The sequence below is a fragment of the Equus caballus genome, chromosome 14 (genome assembly GCF_041296265.1).
Source record: "Equus caballus isolate H_3958 breed thoroughbred chromosome 14, TB-T2T, whole genome shotgun sequence".
NCBI classification, from domain to species: domain Eukaryota; kingdom Metazoa; phylum Chordata; class Mammalia; order Perissodactyla; family Equidae; genus Equus; species Equus caballus.
In genome coordinates this window covers 27,854,650-27,867,689 of record NC_091697.1, presented here as the reverse complement: position 1 = coordinate 27,867,689, position 13,040 = coordinate 27,854,650, and the positions used below count along the sequence as shown (strand labels likewise).

Here is a 13,040-nt window from a genome sequence, read left to right as displayed (position 1 = left end):
GCCAGCTACCCTGGGTTCCAGCCTGTCTCTGATCGATGCTATGCTGATCGGATTAGCCTCTCTCCCTGCTTAAAATCCTTCGCTGGCTTCCATTGCTTGTCAGAGAAGGGCTACCCAACTCCTGCCCAAATCCTGCAAAGCCTTCTGTGGTCTGTCCTGTATCATCAGCCAGGGTTCCCCAGAGGAACAGACCAATAGGAGATTATACATATATATATACACACACATATATATATAAATATATCTATATCTGTAGACAGAATATTTATTTTAAGGAATTGGCTCATGCCATTGTGGAGCTGGAAAGTCTGAAATCTGTAGGACAGGCTGGCAAGCTGGAGACTCAAGCAGGATTTTCCATGTTACAGTCTCGAGGCAGAATTTCCTCTTCTCAAGGAAACCCATTTTTTGTTCTTAAGGCCATCAACTGATTATATGAGGCTCACCTCCATGTTAGGGACGGTAAACTTGTTTACTTAAAAAGTAGAAGTTAACTGCATCTACAAAATACCTTCACGGCAACATCTAGCTGGTGTGTGCCCAAATCAACCAGGCACCACAGCCTGGCTGAGCTGACACACGAAATAAACCATCACAGTCCCTGCTTCCCTCTCCAGCTCCTCTTACAGCAAACTCTCCCTTGACCTCGGGTTCCAGTTCCACTAAACCTACTCGTCCCCAAATGCCCCATGCTCCTCTCAGGGTGGGGGCAGGTCTTTGCACATGCTAATCCGTTTCTCCCTCCTTGCCTAGTTAACTCCCACAGATGCTCAGATCTCAGCTCAAGCATCGCTTCCCTCATACCGTTCCCACACCCACTGGGGACAGCACAGGCTCCAAAGCTTTCAGTACACTTTCTTCACAACATTTAACCCTGTCGTGACATCTTTGGTGGGATTCTGTGACTAACGGGGCAGGACCATGTCTGTTTTGCTCACTACAGCAGCCCAGGACACTAGCTGGCAACAGTAGATGCTCAGGAAACTTCATCTGTGTGATGAAAACCTCAGAACTCCCCGGCAGAGCTGCACTTGGCACAGCAGAGCCTGGCGGGAGCAGCGAGGGAGCGGCTCTAAGTGCAGAGTGTCCCTGGCGACCTGGCATCGCAGCTCAGAAGACATGGAATCAAAAGACTCGCTTCAGAAATGCAGATGCGCTTGTGCGGGAAAGCTCTCTTTGTAGGAAGCCCTTCATGCACACGCTGAACTCCAAAGTTGCCTGTAGCCTGCAGCCAAGGCCCCAGAGGGACCCTTTCAGAAGGCTGCACTCTTGCCCCGCCAGCCTCAGAACTACCCAAGCATTTCTAGCTGGTCAACCTTTGTGTTGACCTGCATTTAAATGCTCTGTTTCAGCCCCAGCGCAAGCGCATGAGGCCGTGTCTGCCTTGCATGAAAATCCACACAGAGCTCGGTGAATGGGTGTCCCTGATTCCTGTTCCAAGCTTTGTGGTGCTGACAGGTGCCCCACGAAGAACTCTTGGACCTGCTGAATGGTGAAAGAGAGGGAGGACAGCTGCCTTCCAGGAGCCTCCTCTCCAGGCCAGGATTTTCCACCAGGGGCCTGGAGTGATATGGGAACAGCTCAGGAATCACGTAGTCAAGGCTCCCATCCTGGCTCCATTATCTAACAGCTGGGTGACCTTAGGCAACTTACTTAACCTCTCTGAGCTTGTGCTTCATCATCTGTAAAATGGGACTTAACAATAATCACCACCTTGAAGTGATTATGAGGATAAAATGAGAATTGCTGTGGAAAGCTCTTGGAGCAGTGCCTGGCACTCAAGTGCTCAATAAATTTTGAATATATATATATGCGCATATATATAGAGAGATACGCATACATACATATATATATACACATGCATATACGTATCTCCATCCAATAATACACATGGCTACTGAAAGATAAATAGCGATCCCCTTGCTCTCTATCCTCTAGCCTTCTTCCTGAGCACTACGTCTAAAGTGAGACTCAGATCATGCCACTCTCCTGCTTAAAATTCGTCCTCGGCCCCTGTGTTTCTCCTGGGATAAAGAGTCAGCCTTCACAACAGCCTGCAAGAACGCACACATCTCTTCTCCAGTTTTCAGCACACACCATCCCCTTTTTCGTTCTATTTGCTCCATCTCAAGCCCTTCTCGGTTTCTTGACTTTAAGATCTTTACACTTTGGGCTCTTCACAAAACGCGTTCTCATTCCTCTTTTTCTCCCTTTATTTTCCTGGGAAACGCTGTTCTACTTCCTCTCTGAAATGCCTAGCTTACCGCTTAGCTTTCTTACTGTCTCCCCCACCCCGATCCTAAGTTTCTGGCATCAGGGATCTTAACTGTCACACTGGCTGCTGTGCTCCCAGCTCCGATGACAGGATCTGGCACAGTAAACTCAATGAGCACTTGACTCTCTCAGCTCGTGGCCATGCTTAGGCCTCCCTGGGTCCCTCCCACAGATGGCCGTGACTGCCCGATAGCCTAGAAGTGTCCTCTACTGCAGCCATCTGCTGAGGTCTTCCCTGGGCCAGGGCTCCTAAGTGCTGCTGTGCCCAGAGCCAGCCTGCTCGCCAAAGATGTGATCAGTCCCCTCCAGCTGGCTGCAGGCAATTTCTGTCCCTCTCCTGGGCCAGAGAAAGGCAGGGATGCAGTCAGTGCTGGCCAGTTGTTTCATAAAGTACTCTGGGGACCCTGCCCAGTGTGAGTGGGGGGCACAGAGACAGGAGCCTTTTCTCGGGCAGCAGCTGGCATCACTAGCGAAGGTCCAGCTGCCAGGACGGGCCCAGCTAGAACCACTGACAGGTACCTAGAGCATCGTGGCGGAGTTGCTGGGTTTGCCTTCTCCCTGCTTAAATGCAGGTGGCAGATTCCAAGGAGACCCATGGCTATCTACCGCAAATCCCCAGCAAGCCAGGCCACTGGGCAGAGCACACAGGGACCCTGTGTCTCAAAGGGAGGGAGCAGCTTAGTGGCTAAAGGATGAGCCTTAGGGTCAGACAGAACTGGACTCGAGTCTATGCTCTGCTGCTTCTAGGTGGTATGATCTTAAGAAATTATTTAACCTTCCTGAGCCTCAGTCACCTCATCTGCAAAATGGGAATAATACTACCTGCCTTGTATGGTTGTTGGGGAGGATTAAATGAGATCATGTAGGAAAAATCTGGCACACCAGCTGGAATACAGTAGATGCCATGTAAGTGGTAGCTGTGGTGGATTTCATGCAGACAGGACATTTTTCCTTCCTTCCCTAAAGGCCAGGGTGGGCAGAATTTCCTGGATTCCTACCTATCCCAGGGCACATACTGTCCATGACACTTATTTATTTTTACATTACTTATTGCATTGCTCTGGCCCTTCTCTTGCACACATGTCCATTACCCTAATTCAATCTGAGATGAGGAGAAAGCTTCATCTGAGCTGCTTGCTGTACCCTAGAACCCCATCCCCTTGGAGCTAACCCATGCCAGGCCAGGTCCTGCCCTCTCCTTCAGTCAGGGTATCCTTATCATCACCTACCACACTCACTCTCAAAGAGTGTGTCTCAGCCCTGTGTCCTCCTGGTCAAGCCTCATCCTGTTCAAGTCTCCTATCCTATCAGTGCATTTTGTGTCCACTGATGTCCCACGTGTTCCCGTGACATCATCAGACCCCACATTCCAATAGAAACCCCTTTTTCCAGTGCTTGCGCCTGAGGACAGATACGTCATCCTTCCCTTCTCTTCTGCTTGGGATATCAACAAATCCATGATCATGACCTTCAGACCAAAATCAGTACCAGAATGGCCTGGATATTAACCAGGAGTGGATTGTGGGGACACTGTTTACCAGCACTGGATGCTGATTCTCCTCCCCAGCCGTCAGGAAGATGGGCTTGCAGAGTTTGTTTCTAGAACCAGGAAGGCCTGATGTTAGTGATCACTCCCTTCAAAGGCAAACCGATTTTTAGGTTTAGGCTCTTCCAGAATGGTACGCTTGAGTCTAAAAGCCTCATGGCAGAGCAATAATGGAACTTTCTGAAGCTGAAGAGGCCTTCCGTTTGCAGACAGTATCTGTGTCAGCGACCTTGGGGGCTGACATGGGCCACATCTGCTTCTGCTCTGCTTTCAGTAAGACTTTGTAGGCTTGCTTTTAAATCAGGACCTTAATGGTGACTTACAGCAGGTGTCTCTGGGCATTCTTTGCCTGCTAGCATGTAATGATCTGAGTGCTTCTCAAAGTGTCAGCATGAACCCCTAGAGGGGTCCCCAAGACCCTTTCAGTAGTCTATGAGGCGAAAACTATCTTTGCAAGAAGATTAAAACATTGTTTTTCTTCTGCACTGTGTGAGTAAAACTGTTGGCATGTCAGCACGAATCAAGGCAGTGGCAACAAACCATATCAGTGGTCACTATGTCTTCACCTCCAAGCACTTGCAGGTTAAAAAAAAAGCCAGTTTCATTTAAGAATGCCCTTGATGAAGCAGTAAAAAATTATTAATTGCATTAAATCTCGACCCTTGAGCACACATCTTTTTAACATTCTGTGTGACAAACCAGGAAGTGTGCACAGAGCATTTCTGCTGCATGTGAAGGACACTGGCGGTCTGGAGGAAAAGCACCTGTGTAACCAAGTAACGCGCTGAATTAGCTGTATTTTTTTTTTTTCTCAAAACACCATTTTTACTTAAAAGAATGACTAGCAAACAAGTTCTTCAGAGATGAGTACTTAGTAGACGATTTCTTACAAATGAACAGAGTGGGCCTGTCGCTTCGAGAAAACAACTGACAGTATTTGTTGGCAATGATAAAATTTGAGCTTCTAAGTGAAAATTAAAATTTTAGAAAACTTGTAACTGTCACATGGAGCTTGACAGTGTCTGCTTACTTAAAGACTCTTCTGATGAGATCGGCGGTCATATTAATGGTTATGACGTTTTGGATCCTGTATAATGCAATGTGTCAACAGCGGGAAGAGCTGCATAACTCAGGGAACCACTGTTTCCCAAATGACCAGCGCACGCTGTTACAAGGTCGTGCACGGGGGAAAGTCCCACTCAAAGGGCAAGACAGAGCAGTGGATTCTGACGTAACAGAGTCTGAAAAGTACGTGGCGATGGTTTCGGTTCCACCCTGCAGTCAGCTTTTAAGAAACTACCCCTGTGTGGTTTCCGTGTAGTATCAAAGAACACTATCTACAAGTATTTGAAAATGCTATTAAAATTCTCCTCCCTTTTCTAACTACACATCTGTGTGAGGCCGGATTTTCTTCTTACGCTTCACCCAAAACGTATCCCAATGGAGCGAATGCTGAAGCAGATATCAAAATCTAGTTGTGTTCTATTACATTCGTAAATATGTAATGTCACTTGTCTCAATTAAATTTCTTTTGGTTTGTTTTTCATAAAAAGATGCTTTTTATATAAATATGTAATGGGTATATTATTGTTATTTCTAAATGGATTGATAAATATGTCTCTAAAACCTTTCTCAGGTGTAGTTTCCAATACGGTAAATATCAATAGATATCAGCCACATCAACAAAAGTTCTTAGAGTCCTCGATGCTTCTGAAAAACGTGAAGGGGTCTTAAGACCCTAAAGTTGAAGAACTTCTAGGGAAATGGACAAGAGCATGGGTTTTGGGGTCAGACTCAACTTTCCTAATCCTGACTGGGCTGGTGACCCTGACCCTGACCCTGACTTGGGAGTGGCGCTGACTTCTCCGATAGTCCTGCACCACTAAGAGCCCAGGTGGCAGTACAGTCCTGCCTCAGTGGCACCTTGCAAGCACCCAGCGAGCAACTGTGAGGGAAGCAGGTCTCCATCTGGCCTGCCTCACCCAAGAAGAGAGGATGGAGAGCAGACGCAGGAGAGAAGGGCAGTCAGGCAGTGTGCGGACCAGAGGAAAGTCACTCCCCCTCGGATGGCGGTGCCTTGCTCTCTTGTGCCTGCAACAGACTCCCACGCCTGACCCTTTGGAGAAATGCTGCCTAACTTTGTTTTTTCTCCTCCTCAGTGAATTAAAGTTAATTCTGTTTGGTAAGTTGGCAGCTCTGCCTGAGATAACTAATGAAGCCTGAGGGGCCTGGAACGGCAGCCCTGGAAACACCGGATCTGGACTCAGCCGATGTCCCTGAACCAGAGGCTTCCAAGCCAGTGCTCTGGGCCTGCCAGCTTTCACTTTCTCCGGCATCTATTTTCCTGCCCGCCCCTCCCCTCCCCAGACACCCTTCCTCCCTTCCAGGAGATGGAGATGGGGACAGAGCTGAGGGCTGCTCTCCTTGGCGAGCTTTGGAAACCATGTCTGGCCGAGGGAAGCACCATCCTTTCCAAGGCAGGAAATCAGGTCTTCTCCCAAAGCTCTGAAGTTTGCTTTATAATTACAGCCAATTATCTTTGTTATTTCAATCTCTGTTTCATGAGCTTTGGGGAAAAGCATCTGTGGGCCTGTTTTCACGGCATTTCCTTCTCTTTGACATGTGTCACTTGGAGCTCAATTAGCCCAGGAAGGAGGTGCGCCCCTGGGTCACTTTCTGCAGCCCCCACCCTGTGGCACAGCCCAGTCTGAGGAAAGGGAGGGGAGCTCACTAGCTACGTGGCACGTGCTCACGCAGATCTCCAAGGGCACGGCCCCAGCCCAAACCCAGGGCTGACACGAGCTTTCTAGTGACTGTCAAGACCTTCCTTCCCTCAGGCTGGCAGCCCCGGTGGCAGGGTCCCTGTGCATCAAGAAATGCCAGGAGCTACAACACGCACCCGGGAAATTATCTGCTTTTCCTCGACAATGGCACACTCAGGTTCCACCCCAGGAGGCACTGGCAGAGCAGGGCAGAGAAACACTCTCTGGAGGCGTCTGGGTTGAATTCTGTTGCTTGTGTCTGAGGGCACATGCCAAGCTGGCTGGGAGGAAGGAGTGTGCCTGGGGGCCGGGGAGAGAAAGTCACAGTGCAAGCTTGGATGTGGGTGGGTGGTGGTGCATGATTGTGTCTTCCTGCTCGGGCACGCTGGGTTTCTGGCAGTCCCTCACCTGGCTCTGCCGCTCCCAGTGTGGGGCCTTTGCTCATGCAGCAACTTCTGGAGCAACCCCCTCTCCCGTCTCATTTACCCGCTCCTCCCCCTTCAGATTTCAGCTCCAGCTTCACCTCCCAGAGAGGTTTCTCTGATCTTCACAACCAAGTCAAACCTCTCTACTTCAGGATGTCACAGCAACCTTGTTCCTCTCTTTCGTAGCCCTTTTCACAGTGTCATCTCACATGTGCTTCTGAGATGATGGAGCAAATAGCAAACCGTGAGCCCCACAAGTGAGAGGTCCCACCTGCTCTGCTCACCCCTGTCTACCCAGTGTTAGCAGAGGACCTGACACACGAGGCGGCCAATAAATATGTGCTGAGTGCACGAAGGAAGGAACGAAGGAATGCAAGAGTGAACATGGCTGGTGGGGGCTGTGCGAGGGTGTCATCTCACTGGCCCCAGCTACACTGCTCCCGGTACATTCCAGAAAAGCTCCCTGCCTGCCTATGGGACTGTGCCTCGGCAGTGTGTTTGAGCTTTCCAGGGGTAGGAATAAGGCTTTCTCTCCAATATGAAGAGCCCTTCAGGAAGGGAACGGCATCTCCTTCACTTTGCTGGGAGCGTCTGGAGCAGGAACAACCCCTAAGAGTCAGTGTCAGGAGCCTGGACATGAAATGAGAAGGCTCCTGGGCTCAGGGTGAACAGGACTCAGAACCAGGACTGCATCTGTAAAATGGGTTTTTTTAAGGTGGAATAGGATCCTATTTGTAGAAGTTCTTCGTAAGCCATCGTGCCAGCTTTTACAATCATCCTGTGCTGTGCTGGCGTCAGACTAAGAGACTGTCGGGAATCTAGAAGAGGGAGTGCAGAGTGGGGTCTGGGTGATAAAGAAAACGTGACAACAACCCTCCACTTGTATTCTGGACTTTCTTTAGGGAGACAGGATCGGATATTCATTACCTGCCAGGCAGAGGCAAGGGGGGGAGTGCTCCTTGTTCCCCTATCAAGCCGCCGCCTGCCCCCTGGCCAAGGCTCTGCTGCCACCTTGCTGAGATCCACTCAAGGAGGCATCGCCAAGCAGTCTTGCTTGAGTCACGGGGGGTGAAGTGTGACGGACGCTGGGGGAGTGGATTGCAGGGTTTTCACAGGGAGTTGGGGTACTTACAGCTCGGTCACGTCCTTGGGAATGCCTTTGGGGAGGAGGCGGAGCCCCTTGTTGCTGCATCGCACCACGGTCTCCACGCAGGTGCACTGCTCGGGGCAGCGTGGGCCCAGCTGACAGCTACTCTCTTCGTTGCCTGCGGAGAGCCCCGGAGCGGGCAAGGTGGGAGATGACTCACTGAGGGGGCAGCTGAGCAAGGCCAGGGCGCCAGGACCAAGCTGTCTTCAGTAAGGCAAAGCCCTCCGCTTTGGGCCAGAACCAGGGACAAGGAGCCTGCTGGTTCCATCCAAGATGGGAGGGGAGGACTAGATGCTGCAGGAGGGGAATAGGGCTCTGGTCTTCTACCACATTTAACATAAAATGCGGACTCTAACAACTTGATTAACCGGAGTCTTGGACAGGAAAGAGGTCACTGTTAACCCGATCAGAAATAAGCCAAACTGACTAAGGGGTGGTCAGGGGTAGAGCCCTCTCGATTCTCTTCCTCTTTCTCCACTCCTTCTACCACACAATCCCTCTGGGGTGGTGAATGTGTCCCCAGCCCCCATTACACCTTAAGCTCTGTTAGTTTACAAACCGGTTAATCTCTCTAGATAACCTAAAGTTGATCAAGTGAAAAATTGTGCTGGCTTGAATTTACACAAACAGATATGCCCTCTGGAATCCTGACACTCAAAGCCTTAGATCTCCAAGTGTTCATATCCCCCAGCTAGTGACAGGAATTTTCCAGGAGCTCATCTTGAAGCCTGTGTCTCATGAGCACATACTCTGAGCCTCATCATGATGCAGGTAGGAAAACTGAGGTCCAGGGCTCTCACATACAGTTGTGCAGGTTGCATACAGCACAAAGTGCCATATCATCTGATGGACACCAATCTCACTGTGAACGTGGTAGATTAGGATATTTGGTACAACTGTGTTCTCATAGATGGCCATAAACTGTCTCATTTTAACAAAATCAGTATATTATGACAAATTTCTGACTGGTAGAAGTAGAATGTCTTCAGAAACAGGCACCTTTTCTTAATTTGCATAAAGGAGCCAGGTAGGCTAGCAGCAACCTACAGAGCCGGTCAGAACTCCAGCTGCGTGCCTGAGGGCAGAGTGGAAGCAGATCTCAGGGCGTCCTGACCTGCCACTACCTGACTCACCTGTCCTCTATCTTCCTTGCCTTCCCAGGTCCTGCGCCCACCCCCAGCCTTCTCACCTTCACAGGTGAAGTCCTGGATGGCCACGTCCTGGATGGGAATCTCCTTGAGGAAGAACGGCTTCTGGCACCGGGGGTTCCCACTCACGATCCGCCTCTTCCTCAACCACTTGCCGAGCCAGGCCAGGTGACAGTTGCAGTTGAAAGGGTTGGACAGCAGGTTTCTGGGAGGAGAGAAGGGCCCTCTCTGAGTGGTCAGCCTCTACCCTCCTACATGGGAGCTGGCCCCCAGATCCAGGTCTGCAACCCTGGGGCCCAGCTCTCCAGGCAGGTCTGCTCCGGGTTCAGGGGAAGGAGGGAAAGGGAATGCAGACTGTCTTCTAAAATCCAGAGGCAGTCTTTGCAAAGGGCTCACGCCAGACCTCCACTGATGGACGTGACTGTGGCCTCCTGCCACGCCCTCCCCGGTCTGCTGAGCTCTAGCCGCATGAACTGCCTTCAATTCCTCGGCAGACGTTCATGCTCTTGCACTTAGAGCCTTCACACACACTCTCCCTCCGGCCTGGGATGAATCTCTCTACTGTCTGCCTGGCTGGTCCCTTCCTCATCCTTTAGTCCTCAGCTTAAATGACCTCTCGCCCAAGAAGCCTTCCCAGAGCCCCTCAGTTAAGGGAATGACAGTTCCGCTCTGTCCCACGCTTCTCCCTCATTCGCCTTCACCTCCTCCCCAGCACCCGCATCCTCCCTCTTGGACTCTCAGTTCCCTATGCGGAGGGACGGGTCTGTGCGCCTCTGTGTCTCCAGGTGCTAGCAGACAGCATCACTGTGTACATCTGTCGGATGCAGTGACTGCATTGATGGAGGGAGGAAGGGATGAGAGCAGCTGGCACTTTCTGAGGGTTTCCTAGAGGACTGGAACCAGGCTAGGCACCTTGTAAATCCATCCTCTCCCTCAGACCCGTCACAACAACCCCAGGAAGGAGGTAACGTTATTCTCACTTCACAAATGAGGAAAGTAAAGCTTCAGGAAGTTACATAAGAGGGCCAAACAGCCCTGGAGAGGCTGTGGTACAACACCACAATTAAGAGCTTGGGAGGCAGACATTCCCGGGTTTGAATCCTGGCTCTGACCCTCAGTCGCTGTGCGAAGTTGGGCAAGTTGCTTCTCCTGTCAGAGCTGGTTCCCTTAATACTTTGTGACTCTACGCCTCTCGGCATCTTTTGTGATTTTGGATTCTCAGAATCCGATCTTGTGGAGGCCCTGAGGAGGGGTGAGGAGTGGGCTAAAATGAACCAACCCACTGGTGCTGGTTCCTCACCATTGTCCCTCATCTTGATGTCACTCACTCATTCAATTGATCCATTTATTCAACAATGGAGTAATGGCCACCTACTGAGTGCGAGGCACAGATCTAGGCATTGAGGATGTAGCAGTGAACAAAACAGTCACACATCCCTGTCCTTTTGGAACCTATAGTCCAGCTGATGGGAGGCAGACAGTGCATAATTAACAACAAGTAAGTAAACTGTATGGTATATTAGCAAATGGTCAGTGCTATGGAAAAAATTGGGAAAGCAGGGTTGGAGGAACTGGGGTGACGGCAGAGAGGTGGAATGGGGGTGAGGCAACGGACACTTGGGCAAAGAATGGATGAGGGGAGGGAGGCCAGGGGAAAGGGTGTTCCAGGTCGTGGGAACAGCCAGGGTAAGTTCTAAGGTGGGAGTGGGCCTGGGGTGTGGGAGGGACAGTGAAGAGGCTCGTGGGGCCAGAATGGAGGGAGGAAGGGAATTGAAAGGTCAGGAGGGACTAGACGTGTGGGGCCTTTAGGCCCTTCCATAAGTCTGCTTTTATTCCCAGTGAGATGGGTGTATGGGAGTTGAAAACGGGCACAACAGAAGATGCAGCAAGAGCCTTGCTCTTCTGTCTTCCAAAGGGTCTTCGAGGAAGGGAAGAGAGGGGAGAATGAACAGCAACAAAGGTTAACAGAGCCACATGGAAATACTGTGAGCAACCATAAAACCTGACATCTATATCTCAGGCCCCTCCTGTGCATTTTACAAATATTAACAGATTCAATCCTTGCAATAATCCTATGAGGTAGATTTTGCAGAAAGGACAATTGAAGCACAGAGAAAGGAAGTAACTTTTCCAAGGTCACACAGCTAATGAAAGGTAAAGGCAGGATTGAACCCAGGAAATTTAGCTCTAGCTCCCAAAGTTTTAGCCATTATTCTGAACAGCCTCCTTTACCAATACAGTGAATTAACTGGGCAGGAGCACTCATTCCGGTGTCCAGAAAGATAGATTCGAACTTTGGTTCTGAGACACTTTTAAGCTGTGATATCATTCTAAAACCCCTGTCAGATCACATCACTGGCCTGGTTAAAACCTTCAGTGGCTTCCTGATGTGCTTTGGATGAAGTCCTGCAGCCTGGCCCTGGCTTCCTCTCCAGCCTCTCCTTACATCATGCCCTCTTTCACTCTGTGCTATGACCACGCTGGGCTGTGCTCAGTCCTGCATATTTACTCTGCTCCAACCTACCACAGGGCTTCGCACATGCTCTTCCCACTGAAGGAAATGCACTTTCCACTCTCCTGAACAAGCTACCTCCCACTTACCTTCCAGAATACAGCTCCAGTGTCCCTCAGCAAAGACTATGTTGGGTTTTCATATCACCTTGGGCCTCCCTCCTGTGACAATTCATGCTGCTGTGAGCTCCAGGAAGGAGGGACCACGTCTGTGTATCCTCAGTACCTAGATGGTGCCTGACTCTTGCAGGGAGCCCAACAAATGTTTATCAGGCAGACAGATGGGTAGATGACCTTGGACAAAGATAGCAGGGCCCTGGGAGCGGAGAGGTCTGCAAGGGAGAAGCCCAGAGTGAGGGTGCAGTGGATCCAGGGGGACTTACATGGTGGACAGGGAGACAAGCGTGGTGAAGGCTCCGGGGGTGATGGTGGTGATCCGATTGTCATAGAGGGACAGCAGCCTCACTGAACTCAGGCCAGCAAAGGTGTCATTGCTCACACAGCTGATCAGGTTACTCCTCAGCATCCTGCAGGAAGAGGTGTGGGGGTGAGAAAGCACAGGCATATCCTTTCCTTCCCACAACAGTGCCACAGAGTGTGTGCGCGCGTGTGTGTGTGTGTGCACAGGTGGGATGCTTCTGCCAACTTCAAGCCCTGACCAGTCATGTTGCTCAGGTTTGTCCTGTGATAGCAGGGCCTGGATCCCCAGTGGGGCTACCTGTAACTGTGTATGTACATTCTCATCTGTGCATGCTTTATTTATAGTAGAAGCTGGTGTCATGTATGTATATGTGTCCACATGCATGTTGTGTGGTGGTTAGGGTATGCATGTATATTTCTGGGAGGAGAAGGGAGAATCAAGACATGACATGGACATCAACTTGTGTGTATGTGTGTGTGTGCTTGTATGTATGCGATTGTGTCTGTGTTTATGTGCATGTTGTATGTGTGTATATGTCATTTTTATGTACGCGTGTCTATGTCTATGTTTGTGGGTAGATGTCTGTGTGCTTCTATCAGCATGTTTCTGGTATGAATCTATATATGTGTGTATATTAGGGTGAGTGTCTGTGCGTGTGTGTGTGTGTGTGCTGTGGGTGTTTAGCATGCTAAGTTCATTCCCATTAAGGGCTGGCAAATGTCTGATGCCTCTCTGGCTCTAAGAAGGAATGGATTCATTAGGCCAGGACGAGCCTGGGCCCAGTCCCCCGCCCGCCAGCCTTCACA

The 13,040-nt window shown here is 50.2% G+C and overlaps 1 protein-coding gene across 1 annotated transcript in view; it reads right to left on the bottom strand.

Annotated features, from left to right (window-relative positions):
- The window catches only part of SLIT3 (slit guidance ligand 3), a 587,661-nt gene that overhangs the window by 59,265 nt on the left and 515,356 nt on the right, over nt 1-13,040 (bottom strand). Inside the window, exons 18-20 of the mRNA XM_023617271.2 lie at nt 12,197-12,340; nt 9,344-9,507; nt 8,140-8,272 (exon numbers count right to left, since the gene is read on the bottom strand). Coding sequence (XP_023473039.1) covers nt 8,140-8,272; nt 9,344-9,507; nt 12,197-12,340 — 441 coding nt within the window. The remainder of the gene's footprint in view (nt 1-8,139; nt 8,273-9,343; nt 9,508-12,196; nt 12,341-13,040) is intronic.